At 37.3% G+C, this 22661-nt stretch overlaps 1 protein-coding gene across 1 annotated transcript in view; it reads right to left on the bottom strand.

Moving 5' to 3' along the window:
- The window catches only part of spata17 (spermatogenesis associated 17), a 29609-nt gene extending 7657 nt beyond the window's left edge, over nt 1-21952 (bottom strand). Inside the window, exons 1-9 of the mRNA XM_084394323.1 lie at nt 21755-21952; nt 21473-21562; nt 19347-19428; nt 18373-18423; nt 15298-15401; nt 11282-11405; nt 9136-9321; nt 5980-6128; nt 2193-2328 (exon numbers count right to left, since the gene is read on the bottom strand). Of these exons, the coding sequence (XP_084250449.1) occupies nt 2193-2328; nt 5980-6128; nt 9136-9321; nt 11282-11405; nt 15298-15401; nt 18373-18423; nt 19347-19428; nt 21473-21562; nt 21755-21822 (990 nt within the window). The 5' untranslated portion in view covers nt 21823-21952. The remainder of the gene's footprint in view (nt 1-2192; nt 2329-5979; nt 6129-9135; nt 9322-11281; nt 11406-15297; nt 15402-18372; nt 18424-19346; nt 19429-21472; nt 21563-21754) is intronic.
- Nucleotides 21953-22661: the final 709 nt, after the last annotated feature.

Genomic DNA, 22661 nt, shown 5'->3' with positions numbered 1-22661 from the left:
ACAAGACAGAGATACATATTCCAATTGCGGTTTGCATAAATCTAATATCCGAATCAAACCCATCGAGAGTACCGTCATCTTAACATACATAATTCTCACGGGAACATCAGTGCCTCTGGCGCCTGGGTCTCGGTGTGACCCGGGTTAAATGGAGGGCATCTTTTGGAGTACATTACTCTCTTAGAAGTCTAATGCATTTTGATTAATCAAAAACAGCTCTGCAGTCGCACTCTTCAGAGAAGGACGTAAATAAATAAATAAGCAAACAAAATAATTAGAAAAAGCAAAACGTACCCAGTACCCCCCAGTGATAGAGGAATGGATGGGCTCCTTGATGATGAGGTGGGAGAGAATGAGCGAGTTCTTCTAGATAACTTATCAAAGTAGTGTTGAGGGGGAAAGAATAATCCATTCAAAGCAGAAATGCAGTGCGTATGTTGCATGAGCTTGTTGCATTAATTACAGACACTGAGGCAGCTTTGCGAAGGGTTAATGAGTCTGGCATGTGCCAACAGATCAAACGCAAGAATGCCATGAACAGAATTGTAGTTGGTTACTTCTGCAAGCCTGTTCATGCTCAAGTAAAAAAAAGAAAAAGGTAATGGGAACTTTAATTCTTGTAATTGTGAGTTTGTATTTCACAACATACTCTATATAAGAATCACAATAATTGTTTGTCTCCAAATATGAAAATATCTTATAATATAAGATTTTATATTTTACCATGTGTCTTTCCATTTCACAATATCAAGAAATAAAGTCATATACTGTATATGTAGTGCATTTGCCATTAAAAAGTGGATTTTTAATGTTTTAGAATGAAGTCTCCTATGCTCACTAAGTCTGTATTTATTTGATGAGAAATACAATAAAAACAGTACTAGTGTGACATATTACAATTTTATACATATTACAATATTACATATTACAGTTTTCATATATATATATATATATATAGATAGATATAGATATATAGATAGATATAGATATAAAACATTTTATTCCTGTGATGGCAAAGCTGATTTTTCAGCATCATTACTCCAGTCTTCAGTGTCACATGATCCTTCAGAAATCATTCTAATGCTGTTGATTGGTGCTCAAGAATTTGTTATCTTATAATACATTATCAATGTTGAAAACAGTTGTGTGATTTAATATTTTTCTTAAAATGACCTTTTTTCAGGATCTTGATGAATAGAAAAAAGTTCCAAAGAACAGCGTTAACTTAAAATAGAAATCTTTTGTAACATTATAAATGTATTTACTGTCACTTTTGATCAATTGAATGTGTCCTTGCTGAATAAAAGTGTTAATTTAGAAAAAAAACAAAAAACATCTTACTGACCCCAAACTTTTGAACAGTGTGGTCTACGTGTTAGTGTGGAGAAGCTCTTCTTGGTGTGGAATCACCCCTGAGGCTGAGGGTTTGCCTCCTGTTCAGCTATGGATCAGTGATAATCCTTAAAATGGTGTCCTCTGCCACATCAATTATGCTGATCATAGGCAGGCTCGTTATGCTGAGTCTTCATTACTGTCACCAGCCTCAGACTATCACGGTATAAATCAAGACATACTGGGCCACTTTCCAAAAGTATCAGAGAGAAGCATGTACATCTTTTAACCTGTGACGTATTACGGAATGGCTTGGATATAGTTAAACTAGACCAGTGTCTGATGTATTCTGGGAATGACCTGATGAATTCTGTTCTCCGTTTAAAAAAAAAAAAGTATGCCATTGAGATAACAATTAAAACACAGAGCGGAACCGTGGCGCCACATCTAGTATCAACCAAGCATACATGAGCGGTGTCAGCAGTAGGGGCTCTTATTTATTTCATTCCGGAGGAGGTATTTCTGGGCAATTGCACTGGATGCAGAGGGTAGTGCCTGCTGGTAAGAGCCAATAAAGAACTCTCATCCATGAACGGCCTTCAGCAGAGACACAGTCAATTACCTAATGTGAGGACTTTGAGGGGGGGGGGAGCCTTTTCTCCTCATTTACTTGTGGGTATTTATTAAATTGCTGTCAAATTTGACAAATTTGCGACGCTCAACATGGAGGTTGTTTTGGTGGGGGTGCGTGGGTTCACCCCCCCCATCACCATCACAGATCCCATATCCCTTTTTCAGAGAAATGCCAGCACACAATGCGTTTTGGCAGTTCTACATGTGCATGCTAGCGAAACGTGTACCTTTTTCCCCTGGAGGTACTCCTCGTGCTCCTCTCGGAAGTGCTTGGTCCCATATGCCACCTGCTCAAAGGGGGTGGAGGTGTGCATCAGGCCCTCATTCCGTTTGTTTTGGCTTGTGTTTAAAAATGGAAGGAAACTGTGTGGCAAAAAACACAAAGACATAGGAATTAAAATACTTAATTAGCTAATATACTATGAATATTATTTATTTGATCAAAATACATAGCGAAATTGTGAAATATTATGCAAGTTTTCTATTGTACTAGATTTTAAAATCTAATTTAATCCTCTGATGGCAAAGCTGAATTTTCAGCATCATTACTCTAGTCTTCAGTTTCACATGCTCCTGCAGAAATCATTATTTTGCTGATTTGGTGCTCACAAAACATTTCTTGTTATAATCAATGTTGAAAACAAGTTGTGAGGCCTGATACTTTTGTGGAAACCATGCTACAATTTTTCAGGATTCTTTGATAAACCAATAATTTGAAATAGAAATCTTTTTTTAACATCGTAAAATTTCGTTACTGTCACTTTTGATCAATTTAGTGCGTCCTTGTTGGATAAAAGTATTAATCTATAAAAAAAAAAAAATTTGCAATGACCCCAAATTTTTGACAGTAGTGGATAAAAATAGGAAAAAAATGGGAACATATTTTTCAACACCAGCTTGTGGAAAAGAGCATAACCTCAGTGTCGGCCCCATTACTGGCCTCTGGTCTTGGCTAACGCGACTGCTAAGAGCTAACACTCTGCTATTTTCACAGCACAGCACATGTTACTTATACATCATCACATTGCCTCATCCCTCCCTCGCAGGCACTTTTCATTCTAGTCCAGATCATTTCCAAACCCAAATCGCTTCTTAATCGTTGTGATGTCTTGTGGTTGTTTCTGCACATGCTGCGAGTTTGCTGGGCACACGTTCAGTGCAAAGAGCGGTTACTTAGGAAAAATGCCAGATGTTAATTACAGCGAGGTTGATTTTGTAAATTGTACCCAAGACACTTTGCCTGGAGGAAGATTTATCCAGTGCGGTACAAGAGGTGTCTGCGCGAGGCTGGGTAAACGTCCGCTGGGCATTGGCTTGGCTTGTCACAAAACAAACAAACAACCAACAACCTTGGCACTTTCTGTGAACACAATCTGCAAAGAAAGGTTTTTTTATTCCCAATGCTTGGTGTGTTCGTTCCCTTTTATGAGGATGAAACCAGAAGTGCAGGTGAAGCCCTGTCCTCTTTAATGAAATCAAAACAGACAAATATGGAAAATGTAACCATAATCGCTCCACCTGGAAAAGTTAAAAATGTGCAATCCATTGCAAAACTGCCACATATTCAGAGTAAAAAAAACAAACAAACGGGATTATCTAAACACACATAAGATCAAAGACTGTCTCATATTTTTGAATGAATGCTTTCTGAAACACCTGTTTGGGAAAAAATATAAATGAATCCTAGCTGCGCCAACTATAGTGAAACTTTCTGGCAGTTTGAGTTTGTGAGATAACACTCTCTTCAGTTATCTCCTCAAAGAACCATCCTGAACAAGATCATTATTTATTAGAGGACTTCTCCTGTCATGTAAGTACCACATAAGCAATAATGCTTGGTAAAGCTTTGATGGTGCAAGGTAAAAAAGGGGGTGACATCAAACACCACGCTGGCCCTTTAAATAATGGCCCAATCTCCCACAGACATCCTTATCCACTAGAGACACTAGCCTCCCTACAAGACAGATTACAGTGCAACCCATGCTAATGTGCACATGGGACGGACATCACAGAGCAAAAATTAATGTGGCCCCAATGTCCCAGAATACACAACGCTTCTGCTGCTTGCCGGCTGTTTCACTTACTGCTTTCATTGCCACTGAATTGCATTTTAATAGGGTAGTTTTTATTCATTGAAAGCCATTAAGGAAAGTTTGACTTCTCGCAGGGGATCTTTTGGCAGTGCAGACCAATGCCCAGTGACAACACCCTAGGAGGCCACCGAAACAGGAAAAGGGGGAGTGCAAGAGGAAGTAAAATGAAAGAACAGAGAAGAAGCAGGGGGAGAGAAAAATATGTATAGATGTATGTATTCAGTCTTTCTCTTGCACATTTGTAAACCAAACTGCATGGAAACACTTTTAAACAGAATCAAATAAAATATTAAATGAATGAATGAAAGAATGAATGAAAGAACGATAGCTTTTATAAATCACTCCAAGAAATGGTAATTCAAAAGTAATTCAAATTTATTTTTTAAAAAGTTCATTTTTGTTTGTGCAACCTAATTTTATTTACCACATGAAGCATATTATTAGTTTACCTGACAAAACATTTTAGTGTAGTTCTCAACGATCCTATTTTAAATATTTTTAAATATCAATAAACGCTTCATAGTCCAAGAACTTAAATTCTCTGTCAAACTAATTTAGTCCACTATGGAGCTGTTTTTTTCTCTAAATCATGGTAATCCATCCCAGCATTATCTGCATCGGAGGCTGAGGAGACATCACTAGGACTGAAATTAAGCTGGCGGTGGGAAAAAAAAAGGAGCAGCAACATTTTGGTGGCTCTTTGAAACATTTCAGAGGAAATTAGTGAAACGAGAGTAGGATCCTGGATCAAAAAGACTCTAATCATGCTTCGCCATGCCCTGCAGACACCACATGTATAATACGATTTACACAGTAACCACCTCTCCTATTACAGCCTGTTTGGGGTATTCTGTGTTAATGGGGTTAGCTAATTTACTGTTTAAAGTCGGAGCAAGAAGAAAAAAAATTAAACATGATTAAAAAACATTGCACATTGAGCTTGTAATTAAAATAAAACGGAAGGGTTTTAAAAAAAGAGATGGCACTGAAGTAACGTAAAAAAATAATACAGTATTTATTATGGTAATCTGCTTCAATAATTATATAACAGAGAAGACTAATAATGCTAATTATGTATCAGCAGGGATGAAACAGTATAGGGCTATTATTAGTTGCTGTTGTTTGTTAACTTATTTAGCAACTAACCCCACTTGAGATTTTACCATCTGCTTCAAACTTTGAGAGAATAAAGCGTGGGGCTTCTTTAGTGTGATTAATGTGCATCTACACAATGTCACATATAGAGTCCGAGCACTCAACAGTTTACACTATTACACTTGGAAACATAATTTTAGGTTCATTAACATCTACAGTGGCCTAAAAAGTATTTGGACACTTAAGTTCACCCAAAAATCTAAATGAACCCTAACCCTACTTGATAATGCAGTGTAAATTTACTGTACAGAGATAAGATATACAGTGGCTCCAGAAAGTATTTGGACACTTAAGCATGCAATGCTATTCATGTGTTTTTATGTGTTACTTAAAGGTATAGCTCACCAAAAAAGAAAAATTATTTACTGACCTTCATGTTGTTCCAAACCAGTATGTTCCTTGTGAGGAACACAAAAGATGATATTTTGAAGAATGTTTTTAGAAAACTATTTTTGTCCATATAAATGAACGTCAGCATTGTCTAGAACGCCACTGACTTTTTTTTTCTCTAAAAAATGATTTTGTTTTTTGTGTTCCACAGATGCCATGAAGGTGAGTAAATGATGACAGAATTTCCCTTCAAGCCACACTTACAAGTGTCAAAACACTTTTTGGATCTTATTGAGACCTTGTACACTTAATTTACACTTCATTATCTGCTACAGAATATGTTCCATTGCTACAAATCAATACATACAAGCATTTCACACAATCTCAAGTGCAGCTTCTAGGGATGTGTACATGCACTTGTGTGTGTGTAACTTACGTCTGGTCGATGACGCGAGTCCTCCACTCCTGGCGTTTGAGCTCCTCTCTGGCCTCCTCCAGGGCAGTGATGGATGTGGCCACGCGCAGGCTTGGCTCCAGGGGCCGCTGCCGCTGCTGCTGCACTTCCAGAGCTGGGCGAAAGGGCCCCTGACAGGTACGGGGGATAAGGTAAATGTTTTATTGCCCAAACCCGCCCGCCTCATTATTGATGAGGCCTCTGTGGACGGCCAGATGGACCCTCGAAAGCCCCAGTCTTTTCATCTAAGACATTAACACACCTGACCAGAGCTGATAATGATACGTTGACCATACAGTGAAGGCCCTGTAGAGGCCAAGGTGGAAGAGATTTCAAGTAAATGCACTAGATTTCACTACCACATATACATGCTAACATAGAATAGCCATGTCAAAATTGTCTTTTTATTAAGAAAATAAATGATACCCCAGTAGTTTATTTTCAGGGATATTTTTACTCTTATGAGGGCATTTTTTTCTAGAGTTTGTTGTTCATTTATCTCTAACAATTTAATTGAATCAGTTAAAATGATTCAACTGACCTGCAATAAATTCTCAATCTGGACAATTATGGCTTTTATTCATAAAATGAAATCAACATGAAATACAAATGTATGTGTAAATAATGCATATGATATCGTACCACAATAATCAGAATATATTTTAACTGATCTTTATGTCTATGGTCTATATGTTCTCAATTGCTTAAAGTGAAATCTGAATATATATATATATATTTTTTTTTTGTAAAACACTTTAGGTCAACTTCTGTTGGCTTACACATGCTCTAAAAAATAAAGTTTGGCTTGGCTTCTTAACCGTGTCACCAAACCACTTTAACCACTATTATGGATACATTCAACAATGCTAATAAAAAGTACCTTGTAGTATAAAGTAAAAACCATGGCATATGATTATGGTAAGCAAACAATATCATGTTACCTGTCCAAAATTAATAGAATTACCATGGTATGGCATTCATTTTGGACAGGTATGGTATTGTATCACAAACATAATTTATTTTGAAAACAAAAAAAACTGACACGTTGATACACAAGTTTTCAAATGTGTTTAGTTTCCCAAATAGAAAGTTATGCTATATACTTTTTGAACTGGCGTAAAAACACTTGTGGCTCCACATGCATAACTTATTGTTTTGGTTGCTGTTAGTTTAAATGTGACCTTCAGACATTGCTGCTTTTAATTCATGCTGGCGCAACATTCCATGCCCTTGATACTATCAAGACCAGATCAGCACCTGGCACTGACCAATCCCCTTACTTCCCCTAACAATACACATAATCAATCTATCACTCGCAGATGCTTATCACACAGGGAGAGATGCCTAGGGAGGGGGCTCCACCTCAGTCCACAAATAATTGGGAGAGAGAGAGAGAGAGATGGCATGAGGGAAGGGGAGGGGAGGAGAGGTTTGAGGGTGGGTGCTTATTCTGGGGTCTTTGTAAGGGCAAAATGTAGATAAATAATGCATCTTCATCTATTGCACATTGTGTGAAAGATGTGGCAGTTTTTTTTAATGAATTCAGACTAACTGGGCCCAGCTGGAGTGAAAAGCCAGCCCAGGGAGAAGAACTCGGGCTCTAATAAAAAGAAATGACTCACGCTTCATTTCTGCTCACTTATGTTTTACATTAATAGAAACCAATAATATGAACCAGTTACCATAAAAGTCATGGACCGTAAATAACACAAATGGCAAATACGTATCATCAAATCTCCCTCACAGCTGGACAAGATGACATGGTAGATTTGGAAGTACTTAAAGATATTCTTTATCGGGGCACCTTTACATGTTGCGGTATTCCCTTGCTGAGAGTCCCTTAATGGGATCCATGGAATAAAGGGGCTTTGGTTGACAGGTGTGCTTATCACCGGTTATCTGGCTGTCTAAATGCTTTGGCGGTATTCAGGCGAGTAGGGAGGCACGTTTAATGATATTATTCCATTTTTACAGCAAGTTTTTCTAAATGATCACACAGTGGCAATAAATCCTGGCTTTAATCATAGTTATCTCAGGATCTCTTTTGTTAATTGTCACCACACTCTGTCATCTTTTTGAGGCCATTTCATTGGAATAGTCAGGAGGGACATCAACAAATACTCTAAGTTGATATAATATCCTAGTAACGGGTGGTGATGAATATATGAATATAAATGAAGGTTTTAGTGTGAGTTTGCTTAAAGACAAATAAAAGTTCCATTAACAACATTACATTAAACAAACTACATGTAGAAAAATAATAATTTATCTTTCCCTGAATTTAAGCACAATATAGCAATAGTTCACCAAAAATAAAAATTCTGTCATTATTTACTCCAAATCCAAACCCATGTGACAAAATAAAGATTTTATAGAATGTCCTGGTTGCTCTTTTCCATGCAGTTACCATAAATGGGGACTGGAGCTTTCAAGTTTCGAACAAGAAAAAAGCACCATAAAAGTATCACAAAAGTGGTTCATACAATTTGTGCACTATATTCCAAGTCTTACGAAGTCATATGAGAGTTCAGTTAATTATGATCAGTTAAGTATGATTCATGAACTAATCTTTCAAAATGGTTTTATAAACTTGATCTACTGATTCATTAACCCTCTGGTGCTCCTCATTTGGGAGTCACACTTGTTATCTTCGCGGTCATTAGTGACCGGACACCTGAAAATGAAACTTCCTCCACCCCAGTAAAACCAATGTAATATATTTTTGTTCAATAATATTGGCCTGGTTTCACAGACAGGGCTTAGGTTAAGTCAGGATTAGGCCTTAGTTCAATTAGGATATTTAAGTAACTTATAAAAACAGTACATAAACAGTATAAAAAAAAACAATAAATGACACTGACATATTTTAAGACATGTCAGTGCAAGTTGCTTTCAGTTAAACAGTTCAAACATGCGTTTAAGTCTGGGACTAGCTTATGCCTTGTCTGTGAAACCGGGGGGTAGAGGTTTTGGAATAAAGCACACAAGTCATATGGACTGCTTTTTGAATGATTTTGCACCCCTTCTGAAGCTTGAAGAAAGAAAGTCATACATTTTTAGAATAACATGAGGGTGAGAAAAAGATTTAGAATTTTAGCGTGACTATTTCCTATAAATAAATATTGGGCATGATCTCACCTGTGGCTTTTTGTGAATGGGTGGTAGACGCTCTCTGTTTGGCATCAGATTGGACAGATCAGGAATTATATTAGGGGTCTTCCTCTCTTTGGGAGCCGATCGCGCCAGAAGCGGTTTTACTTTTCTCAGTCTCAGCTCCATCTCATCAGGCTCTTCTTTGAACGGTGAATTGAAAACACCTGGACACTAAGATGAGCACACAAACACAAAAAAGGGTGTTGTTTGGATAAGCAAGGTGAACAAAACAATGTTATGCTTCTGTTAGCATAATGAAGAGAAAATATGTTTCTCTATATGATTGCTCTTAAACTTTGCAGAGCAAACCTCCAAACACATCCTCATGCCCCCTTTAATAACTCATTTGCTAGCAATGGACTGCTAACAGCTTCCATTGTACCTCTCATCATAGGTATCCATGCAAAACCCACAGCAAAACACATTTAGCTTTCAGGAAAAGGAACCCACTTTATGCGGTCGACCACAGCAAAACAATTATACTTGTCACCTCCCCTGAATGGACACACATCCATCACTCTGGCATGTGTCATGTCTGCTAGCGTAAATGTCTGCTAGCTAACTATGAGCTGTCTGATCTTACTGTAGCACTTCAGTGGTTCTTGGTTTGGCCTGAGGAATAACAGCTAGAATAATTAGTCTCTAATCAGACGCTTCCTCATATGTGCTTAATTAGCAGCGGACTTTTTTTAAAGCTTTGTTACTATATGCTAATAGCTTTCACAGGTAATATGCCTCAGTAAGGCTCCTGCGCCGGTTTGGATAGTGTAGCTTTGGGTGTCACATGGTGGGGGGTACACCACAAAATCCCAACTTGCCTCGGACTTACAGGAAAAGAGCAATGATGTTGACCCTCGTACCGAGGAACTACATCTATGTCAGCGCAGCCACTTTTGTCCAGCGGAATTTTCTCTGGTTAACGATGAACCATGGGAGACCCATCCATTTCACGGAGACAAGGTCAGACTGTGGGAACATAAGTTGCCCAGCATAGAGACACAGAGTGAGAATGAGAAAATCAGGGAGGGGGAGAGCAGAGTTAGACTTGAGATAAACTGAGAGAAAGTAAGAAAGCTAAGAAGAGAGTTAAACCATTCCTGCAACTGACAAGTCTGAGATTGAGGTTTGTGGTTTAAATGACTGTCCTTATTAGGATGAATAATGTGCATGGTCATATGCGCTATATTTTTAACGTTTACATATGCAGAGGCCCCCCTATAATATAATATAATTTAAACTATTGATCAAAAGTTTGGGTAAAAAAGATTAAAACAATTATGAATACTTTTATTCACCAAGGATGCATTCAACTGATAAAAAGTGACAGTTAAAATGAATGCTGTTCTTTTGAATTTTCTATTAATTAAGGAATCCTGAAAAAATGTATTATATGTAAAATAAATGTAATGAGCATAAGAGAGTTCTTTCAAAAAACATAATAAACTTACTGACCCAAACTTTTAACCAATCACATCAACCAGAGCTGGTGCGAGTGAGCGGAGAACAAAAGAATTTGTAAATCTGACTATTCTAAATATTTTCATTCAATGGGGCACAGGAAAAAAAGTACACAGTAACCAGTAAAACCTCAGCCCAGAGCCCACACACCCATATTTTATCCTTATCTCCTTTTAAAGCATATTTTAACTAGCATGTGGTCCCTCGCATCTGTTGTCCATTAGCCATTAGCTGATGTGTATTATTTCTTGATTTCCTTCCTCAGACTGCAGGCAGCTGGCGGTAATGTCCTCTTGCCCTGTTCGTGGTGTGGCTGGCACTAAGCGTCCAGTGACCAGAGCAGGAACATGGCATGAGTGGAGTGGCCACAGGAGGCTGTGATGACCATAAAAGCATGAAGGAGAGGCGGCAAAATGAAATATCTGCACACCCCACACTGCTGCTGAATCAACAACGGCCAGAGCACTTCATCATAATTATTAAGACACATTATAGCCAGAGGGATTTCTGAAAAGAATATATATATCAGCAAATGATTGCAGCAGTTAGGAGCCTGGTCTTCATACTCCACACTGGCACAGTTCCTTTTGATTCTGTGACCTCAAATAAATGCAAATATACAGTATGTAAGCAGGATATACAAGCTTGTCCATCTCATTGATTCGGCACTGACCTGTTTAGTGCTCAGGAGGAAGTGGAGTCTTTGAGCCTGGATGGTTTTCCTTTGCTCCTCTTTTTCCAGAGTGATCCGTTCTCTCTCTTTTCTCTGGAGCTCTGCAAATTCCTCTAGGTCTCTCCTGAGAAGCAGAACAGTACAAATAAACCCACAGTTTTTCCAACCCACAGTATTTCTGTAAATTCTTGTCTTAGTCCCAAGACATCAGACAATGTTCAATACACTTGTGGATTGTTCAAGAGAACAGCTTTACTGACAAAATAATAGTTTGACAGTATGGATTCCAGTGAAACTTTGCAAAACAGTATTTCTGTTGTATGTATGATAATACATTAGGAATCATGACCAAAGGGTATTGTTAGGCATGGTATGCACTATGCATACGGTTTGGAATATTGCAAGGCCTCGAAAGCCTATGTAGCAAATAAATTAATAAACAAATTAATAAAAAATATATAATAATGAACATGCACAAAATACTTCCTTTTAATTATTTTGCTCTGTATACTGATTACCTCACTTTTCCTGATGGATTTTTCTCTCCCATTTTCTCTCCGTAAAAGTAAATCACCAAATAAATCAAATACGCAGAGTAGTTTGGGCTGTGAGTGTGTTTTCTATTGTGATCTGAGGTCACAATGTTCAAACGCTTTCTGACCAGCCTCGGTTTCTTTCGCTTGGCATCACGCTGTCTGTGTGACCTTTGCCAACCTATATCTCTCGCTTATTATTAATTGCACTGCAGTGGACAAAAGCCAAATAGATTTGTAACCGTGGAAGGGGATCTCGATCTGTGTCTAAGAGAAGGCTGGGGTAACACATAAACCTCATTAGTGTTGATGGGCCAGTAGGGAGACATGGGAGCAGCTAACACAGATGACCTTTGTGTGTCCTTACACAACACAATCGCTATAAGCACCCTGGGCCCACTGAATTGCATCCACTTACTGTAGAATCCACCAATCCACCAGGTGCTAATCACCCTTACCTAGCAACAGCTAGGCATGTAGTATGCAGTCAAAAATACAGGACGTTTACAGCAGACTTCAGTCTATCCTTTTAGTTACCTTAAAGGTGGGGTAAGCAATATTTCAAAAAACGCTGTTGGACATTGTTGATATTTGAAATCAACCCAAACAAACACACCCCTCTCTTCCTTGCTCCGCCTCCAAAACTCACCCGCCAATCCTAACCGGCCTGCGCGGAGTCAGCATCGAACCCCGATCACGGGCATGCGAGGCGAGTGCACTAACAATGACGCTAAACACTGCATTCTCTAGCAATCGTAAGCGTGACTCTCACTAGCTGGCCTGAGTTACGCACGCAATCCAAGAGTGGATGTCTGTTTATCATAGCAGAAGCACAACAAAAATAGCTCTTAGCTCTCTCCAGCGCTGGAAAGCTTTTCTAATATTATCTAATATATTCTAATATATATCTACTAAGCTTTTCTCTTTTGTATTGTGTCTCATCTCTATTTCTGCAATCTTTCTTCAAATCTCCCTCTTGCTCATTCTCTCTCCTCCACCGTCATACGGTGATTGACCGTATTATCACCGTCATTATCCCTAATGCTGATTGGCTAGACACATTTGTTGTTGTTTGTTCGTGTGCCGGTCCGACTAACTTCCAAACAGCGTTTTCCAAATATCGCTTACCCCCATCAGTTATTATTTTTTTACTTGTTATTTTTTCAATATGCTAGCATATGAAGTATATGAATATGAAGCCGCATATTAAGTATAATTAGTATTACCAGAGTGCTTTTTGACATTTGTCATAATGGAATTTCAGTATTATCTATAAATTCTCAAATGTTCACTTACTGTAGTTTAATTAAAAAATATGCAAAGACCAGCAAAAGCCACCTACTACGAGTTAAAAAATAAATAAATGAAAACACACACACAAAAAAACAACAAAATATGATTAATTAGGAGAATTTAAATGCTTTTAAGGTGGAAAATATCAAGATCAATTTGCCCATAAAATGGGATTTGGTATCCTTCTCTGTAATGAATGCAGTAATTTGTGTGATTAAGCATATGCATAGCATGGCCTGTGTATTTTGGAGTCTTGCTTTGATAAAAGACCTGCCCTAAATACTATGAAATGTTTATTAAGAAAAAAAAATGTAATAAGGCCTGCAGTTAAGGAGTGAGTTTCACAGATGTCCTTGAAAGGGACACGAGAGCGGAAAAAGTAGCCTGAGCAATGGGAGTCCATAAATTCCCCCTGTGCTTCCAAAGAGTTAAAGATTTGCCATGCTCAAACATTACAGAGAGAAATTTATCTGATTATGGCAGTAATAATTACCCAGCTGTTTATTACAGATAGAGAAATAATTCATGCAGGCAATAGGCCATGGTGGCAATGACACTCCACATTTAGTAAATATGCAAGCCGCTCAGTTCTAATTACTCAAGCCCAGAGGAAGCCCTTATTAAGTGCTGGAACTTTAAGTGTCTTCTTGACAAGTGATAAATTGTTACATTGCACAAACTCTTGCTGTGGAATTGCCGCGGTGAACTCAGGTCTTGACTTCATTAAGGTATGCAGAGAAGGACAACTGAATGAAGATGGACACTGGAACATAGCGGGCCTTGTCATCAGGCTAGAGCTAATGAAACGACACAGATCGTTTTGCATTGGGAGTAGGGGGATCCTTCACTGCTGGCAGGGAGAGAGAATGAGAGAGAGGGGCCGTCCTGACATGGGCAGTCGCTGGCCTCCTATCATTGGCATGCCGGGTTGGTCTGCTTGTGCTAAATGGGAACCATTAGGAAAATTTTGAATAATTTATTCAAGCGCCGGAGCTGTACGGATTAAAATCCTGGCACTGAGACCTTTGAGGGGTGACTAATCAGTCAGTGGGTGATCCTGAGCCCAACGTGGAACAGATTGTCAGAATCAGCGCAGTGATCTTTCACTTCACATCTATGACTGATTCATCATGACCTCAGAAGCATTCCATAAACAACTAATTAATGCACTAACAGACAGGGTCTACCGACGGATAGAGAGAGAGGAAGAGAATGAGAGAGAGAGAGAGAAAGTACAGACAATTAAAAAATGTGATGTTGTTAGTAAAACACAGCTGGACAGATATCCAAAACTTACTGAGACAAGACTGACTATTCCTATGTTTTTTTACACAACAAGAAGCAACTTTGACTTTGTTTAATACTAAACAGGTGGATTAATCTGAGAATATTTGGGAATTTCTGAGATTATCAAATGAGCCAATATAATTTTTGATCTGCCCATATGAAATTAAGTTAACATTTTCATTATACAAAAAGTTAAAATTTACAGTCTGAATTTTAGACTTTTGTTAATCAGTTGTCAATCAACTGCATACTGTAAAACTCATTAATGGTTGATCATGACAATCACACTACATTTTGGCCACCCCCGAAACGGTTAAAAGTTTCCAACATTTAAGACAGTGTAGTACATGATGGTCCAGTGTTTTTATAGAGAAATGCAATGTGTTAACGTGATTCAAAGGTGAGAAACCCCATTAAAAGAGAACATTCCCACTTAAAGAGAGGCTGGAGTAGGGAGACGGAGGGAGGGGGCAGGGTGTTGGGAGTCAGTGATCCAAGGAGCACTTAACAGATTTACATTTAATTTTAGCTAAACCCTTAAGATATTTTCCCACAAAATATATTGGTCACATTAAAAAAAGTGACTTTGTTTTTATCAAAAGTAAAAGATGGCATCTTCCTTCGGCCCCCGAAGCATGATTTTTTTTTTATAAATGTGGGGGCACACGCAAATCAGAGGCTAATTTTAAATTTCATAAAGTTATTCATTTTCAAGTAACCAGAGGCGATTTATGCATGACATGCTGCTAATGTATATGTCTCAAACATGCCGTTAAAGGCATGACATTCCTTTGTCTTTGCAAGAATTTCAGACAATGGTCATCTGTGAACACTAGTTTAACGTAATGCTATGTGCTTTATTTGGAGCAGTGTAAATAAAAATTTAATTTTAATTCTTCTTACCTGATGTGCTCATTCTTCCTTGTCAATCCCTCCAAATATCTCTTGCGTGCATAATAATTGTGTACATACTTCCTCACACAATAGCCCCGCCATCTCTGCTGTATCTGCAAAAGAAGGGTGAGTTCTGATTATGAATACATGTACCTGATTATTATTTTGTTGCCTTTACTATTCCACTGTATGGCTGATAAAAAGTAGGAAATGTAGTTTTATTTGGAATTGCAAAAAGTATTTAGAAGTTAAAAGACAAATCAAAGTCAGAGCAAATTAAAGAAGTTCCCTGTCTCTTTCGAGCTTGCAGTCATTGTCACTCCATGAAGAATGAGAGTGCTAGCTAGTGCCACCGTGATGACAGCACCACTGAGGACCCAAAACAAAAAGGACAGATGTCCTTCAGGCTAATTAGGTGCTTAAACAATAGCAGGTAAAAGAGAAAAAAAATAATAAGGCAAAAACTAAACAAAACAAGAATTGCCATTGATCAGTAGTCAATAGATAATTTTAAATAAAGTAATTGCAAGCTTGGATTCTGAGTTCTTTGTGACCTCTTAGACTAGTAAAATCAATGATGCATATTGCTCAATTAGATCTAATACAAATCCGGCCTCCCTTGTAAACACTGATTTCTATTAAAAGGCTTTTGGTAAAGAGTGTGATAAACACTTTATAGGATAAAGGAAATGACTAAAAAGAAGTGCAACACTGAAGCTTCAATGGTTGTTGTTTTCAGCTTTATTGGGCAAGGGTTAGGAGGAGCAATGACCTTGTTTTCTTGCAGATTCTGCAAGGAGTATGTAAACTTATGACCACAATTGTATAAAGTGACATTCATTAGAAAAAATCATGCATACATTCCCATGAAGCTTTCCAAACTTTAACTTTTCCATCCAACACACCCAGTCTATGCTTGAAACTGATCCTTCATTGACTGTTTTCACAGTCGCCCTTTCTTTTTTTCCTTCAGCAGATTTTTACATTACCGGTGCTTCCCGGACATAGCACTCTATCTTTTACAAGGACTATAAAAGCTGTCTGTCCTGTTGAGCAACTTCTGTTTGTGTCTAAGTGGTGACAGGACCTTTAGTCTCATATTCTGTGACCCCTGAGAACAGGTCAAGCTTCATGTTTCAAATTAGACTCACATAACCAAAGTGGTAGTGAAGAATGCAGGGTGGGCCCTAGATTTGACACCAAATATTTGCGTATAAATCACTTTCTTGGTTCAAATTTCTTGTGATGTCCAATCATCACAGTAAAAATATGCAATCCTCCACAGAAATGCGACATCCTTCAATAAGCTATGAAATTTTGTAAGACTTATAAAATTCTTTAAAAGTTTCACCTCATGGAAAAACAATTGTAAAACTAAAGCTTCTATACATACCAATAGCTCTATAAAAGTGCCAATGTATCACTCATATATAAACGTGTTTGATTTATAGGCTGTGAAACAGAACATGCAAGATTGATATTGCTACCTTTTTGCAACTTAGGCCTTATAAAAGATGAGAAAATATGATAGCAAATTCTTTCATATTTGGATTTGACTTCAGTTAAAGGGATACTCCACTTTTTTTTAGAAATAGGCTCATTTTACAACTCCCCCAGAGTTAAACAGTTGAGTTTTACCGTTTTCGAATCCATTCAGCCGATCTCCGGGTCTGGCGGTACCACTTTTAGCATAGCTTAGCATAGATCATTGAATCGGACAAGACCATTAGCATCTCTCTCAAAAAAATGACCAAAGAGTTTCGATATTTTACCTATTTAAAACTTTTCTGTAGTTACATCGTGTACTAAGACCGACGGAAAATGTAAAGTTGCGATTTTCTAGGCTGATATGGCTAGGAACTATACTCTCATTCCTGCGTAATAATCAAGAAACTTGAGTGCAGCAGGCGTAATGATATGACGCAGCGCCTGAAAATAGGTCTAATAGGTTAGACAAACTTAGTCCCGGTCACGTTGGAAGTTACTGAGCTGGGGACTATTTTCAGGCGCTGCGTCATATCATTACGCCTGCTGCACTCATGGTGCGGCAGCAAAGTTTCTTGATTATTACGCAGGAATGAGAGTATAGTTCCTAGCCATATCAGCCTAGAACTTTACATTTTCCGTCGGTCTTAGTACACGATGTAACTACAGAAGAGTCAAGTTTTAAATAGGAAAAATATCTAAACTCTTTGGTCATTTTTTTGAGAGAGATGCTAATGGTCTTGTCTGATTCAATGATCTATGCTAAGCTATGCTAAAAGTGGTACCGCCAGACCCGGAGATCGGCTGAATGGATTCGAAAACGGTAAAACTCAACTGTTTAACTCTGGAGGAGTTGTAAAATGAGCCTATTTCCAAAAAAAGTAGAGTATCCCTTTAACTTGCCAGTATGGTTAAGTTAAGAATGCTCACCAAGGCTGCATTATTTGATCAAATATACAGTAAAAACTGAAATATTGTGTAATATTATTACAATTTAAAATAACTGTTTTCTATTTCAATATATTTTAAAATGGAATTTTCTGCATCATTACTCCTGATTTTAATGTCACATGATCCTCCAGAAATCATTCTAATATGCTGATTTAGTGCTCAAGAAAATGTCTTATTATCAATGTTAAGACAAGTTGAGCTGCATATTTTGTGGAAACCCTGATACATCTTTTTCAGGATTCTCTGATGCATAGAAAGTTCAAAAGAACAGCATTTATTTAAAATAGAAAACAATGTAAAGGTCTTTACTGTCACTTTTGAACAATTTAATGCATCTTTGCTGGATTAAAGTATTAAAAGTAAAAAATTCAATTCAAGTAAATATCTCTTTATATTATATTTATATATTGTAAATATATATAATAGCTATAGAAACATGTCACATGTCAAAAAATATATAAAAAGTAATTTTAAAAACACTCAAAAACCTTTAATATATTTCAGCATATTTTGATTTTGTGAACCACTTTCACTTTAGATTTCAATGCAGTTATCAAACACCAGTAAAATCTGTTTACAGGTTTTTATTCAAATCAAATGTGTGACCCACTGACTTTTCACTGACTAAACAGCAAGAGAAATATTTACCTTGACAGCCATCTTATTGTAGAAATTCATCTTCATGATAAAATATGCTGTCTGTGAAGAGAGGGAGATAGCATTACATTGTGACTGGGCCCTCTGATGTTTTCCTAACATGCGAGGAATAAAATCCTCTTTATACATAATACATAAAAGTCATGGAGAAGCAGCAGCAGATAAGAGGGTGGACTGGCAAGTCATACTTTGTATCGAAGGGAAGTGCCTGTTCTTAATACATAATGCAGACATGGCTAGGAAAATCTATGAAAGTCAGGCTGGTAACTAATGGAGATGTATGAAGGTAAAATGCTCTTTGCTGAGTTTGATAATCAATGGAATGCAGCCGAGGATGGACCGACTAAACATGGTGAGGAATATTCACAAGACACAAGACACAAATGATTCACTCAATGGGGACACAATAAAAAATGAACTGCTCTATATGATGGTAGAGGAAAGACATACATATTTTTGATTACAAATGACAAGAAATCAGACACAAAATAAGCCTTCTTCCTTTTTTAAAGAAAAAATAAGAGGCCATGATTTATTGTCTCACTCCTCATCTCAAGCAGAATTTTCCATGGATTTCCTGGAAGTTTTGTAAAAAAAAAAAAGTATTTTGCATTTTAGAAAGACAAAATATTAGGCAACCAATTGTAGGTCATGACTGAACATACAGCAAAAAAAAAAAGAAAAAAAAACAACAACAACATTTTCCTGATCAATTAAGTCTTATGTAAAATCTATTACCACGAAACCCTTAGGTTTTATTTAAAAATGAAGAAGGGAAAATGAGCACTAATATGTCAGCACTTTTAAAACATGGACGAGATAAAAGCATTCCATTGGAAATCAATACGAATTGTCAAATTACAAACTTACGCCATATGTATATAAGTCATGGCATGCCTGTTAACTGCTAAATGTTAATGAGGGTTATCATAACATAATCAATATTACATGTCTCCACAACTTACCTTTACCCTTTGTCTGAAAAGCACCCGAGCAGTGAAACCACGCCATATTTTTTGTATTAATGTTGCGTTTTTATGCAGGTGACTGAAAAATAAAACAACACACAACAAGGTGTAATTATACTTCTGTACTTTCAAACTGATTAAATCAAAACTTCATTCCTTTTTTCAAACTGATTCAATCAAAAAGTCCCCTTTTTTCTCTCTCTGCCTGTCCAGGGTAGGTCTTTCTTGGACAACTGTACATTTGCATTCATCATTAACCACCCTCTAAATGCATGTCTATGGCAACTCTGAACTCAACATGGCCATCAATTTCCAAAAGGCCATTTATAACTCAAAAAAATCAATGCGTATAGGGACGGTGGCAACCCTGGAGCCGCACTCAAGAAGCCTAGATTGCGCTTAATTAGCCACTTAACACATTGATCAATTAACTAAAGTAATCTAAATTAACCTACTGTCTGGGAGTTTGTCTGCTCACTGCACAGAAATATGTTGAGGTTACACACTGTAGCGCCCTGTGCACTGGCTAATTCTTGCATTTAAAGACCAAATGCATTAGATTTAGGCTTCAGCAACCACTTACAGGTATATGCTGAGAATATAGAATCATACGCCTGTCCTCATTAAGACATCTGTCTACCCTATACAATATGGATCCCAAAAGTGTCACGCCTATAGAGTGCAACAGTGCCCATCAACTTTATTAGTGGCCTTGATCCGGAAACATTTTTCCCAAAGGGATCTTTTTTTCAATTCTTCACTAAAGAGTTATTATTCATGAACCACACAAACCAGCTACAAGTTGAATCATAATATTACAAACTGAAGCTAAAGAGTATTTAAAATCAGACATAAAGACAAAGGTAAAAGACTTAATGGCTTTAATAAGGGAAATAACTACAATCCCATAAACTAAAAACAATGGATACATGTAAAATGATTGATTTAAATATGTTGATTATGTAAAAAGAAACAGTATATTTTACATTTATTGTAAAATATGCATACACATGCAAAAATATTTAAAGTCGGCATGAAATTGCCGAATGCATAAATGTAAATGTAAAATTGAAGTTGCAATAGTCTTATCTTCCCTATTGTGACGTATATCCGAGTGAAACAGCTTCTGGAGCAAGGAAAAAAATGTAGGGTGGGACTTGATTTTGTCCATCAGGAATTGATTGGATGGTTGTGGTTTGCTATTGCTGTGAACTCAAGTGAGTGACAGGTTGTCCTGCCCTCGCTCCAGTAAACACATCATCAGAGAAGAGAAGAGAAGAGAAGAGAAGAGAAGAGAAGAGAAGAGAAGAGAAGAGAAGAGAAGAGAAGAGAAGAGAAGAGATGTCGCTGCAAGAGGGAGGGGAAGCTATTTTGATTAAAGATTACGAGGGCACATGCATTTTTAACAAATAATGCCGTGGAGGGATAAATAACTTATAATACTGCATTATTCCATAAAATAAAAATTGTTCGAATGTTTTATTTCATGATGATTTTTGATGGCATATAGGGATGTTGACTTGATTTCATCATTTGCAGCGCTTCATGGGAATCGGTGGTCGCTAAAGAGTTGCAAGAGATGCAATTTGTTTGTTTCGATTTCCTGATTGGTGGAGATTTCCTTTGGCAGAAACATTGGTAGTTTTTCACCAAGAATTCCACTGTTAAATGTGATTATTTAAAAAATAAGTTCAAATAATGAGGGCTGATCGCTTCAACAAAAGCATTTACCATTGATTAACAACCTCATAGCTTACACTAGTTCTGTTTTTCTTTTAAAGGTTTACGTTATTGTTAAAAATCAACTCCCGTAAGTAGAAAATGAATGGGATTTTTAAATTCCGGACAATATTGTTGCACTCTATTTAAATTGACTGTCCTCAGGTTGTATACTTTAAAAATAAATAAATAAATAACTTAACGTTACATAAAATAGAATGAATGAATAAATAAGTTAAACGGGAATTAACTGAAACATGACTGCCACTTATTTTCCCTCTAAACAAACAAACAAATAAATAAGTAACGTTAAACCTGAACTGAAAGAGTTAATTCTTTGTTTGTACACGCTAACAACCTGATCATATTGTCAAATGAAAATGAGATCACAAAAGCTGCCTTACCTGAGGTATGCCCTCACCTGGCAGCCCCGGAACCAGCTCTGAATTCTGACTGCAGCCTCATTCTCTTTCTGTCTGTTTTCCTCCGCAATCCTGTACGTTAACATGAGAGGCTTTCAGTGAGTTCACCGAATTAATGTGTTATCTTATCTCCAGTATGTGTCTTTGTTATTCTTATCTAAAAAACAGCTGTGAAGAAGGAACTTCTTTCCCGCCTGCATCGACTGATACAACACAACAAGACAGTTTTCAAATGTAGAGAACTGAATAATTTGCTTTATTTACCTGTTTCTGATGAAATATTGCATTTTGACGTTATCAACTTGACAGTAAAGTTTCACAAGTCTCGCCATGTTTCCGGAAGTTTAAAGGTGTCCATGACAACGGAAAGGTCCATGTGCGCGCGGGGAGAGCGAGTGCTCGTCAGTCACGCGCAGTGTGAAGGAAGTGAAGTGCACGAGTCCATTCTAATTATGAGCGGGAACTGATTTGAGTGAACTGGAGGCTTTATCATGTGGAAAGCAGCTCTGTTCTAACTTGGTAAACGTAATTTTTGCATCAAATAACCAAACTTTATACGTAGGGCAAATGAATGTTTGTTTGAATGTAATTATTCGTGTTTTTAGGTTATTTCCTGTTGACTGACACACCCATTACAACAGGCTAATTTATGCAGACTCATAAGACTCATTATGCAGTCACATTTATAATATGTATTTAATGTGTCATAAGTATATCACAAAGTACTTTACTTTTGCAGACTTTACCATAAAATGTATTTTAATGTGTATTTATTTAGTTTCTGTGAACTAAACTAGTACAAACCAAGTCTTTTTTTTTTTTCAAATTGAAGCAAATTGAAGGCTATTTGTTTATTTAAATCCTTGGTACATATAGTAAATACATATACTGTACACACTTGATAAATTCTTACTGCGAGAGAACATCCTGTTTTTTTCAACATAACATGATTTTGAACAGATCCTTTGAGATAACTGACATTTCATCTGTTCACAAAACACTTCTCTCTGTTTTCAGATATTCTGTCTGGATGTGATATAGGCAAGATACAAGACGTCTTGTGAGTTCCCGGCAATACAGATAACCGCTGACAGACGCCAGCCAATTTGCTGTCCCGCCACACCAGAGCAGAGCGTTAGAAATATGGGCAGAGGAGTGACCCTTTGGCTGT

Source organism: Rutilus rutilus (assembly GCF_951802725.1).
Source record: "Rutilus rutilus genome assembly, chromosome: 21".
Lineage (NCBI taxonomy): Eukaryota > Metazoa > Chordata > Actinopteri > Cypriniformes > Leuciscidae > Rutilus > Rutilus rutilus.
This window is presented reverse-complemented; position numbering and strand designations above follow the sequence as displayed.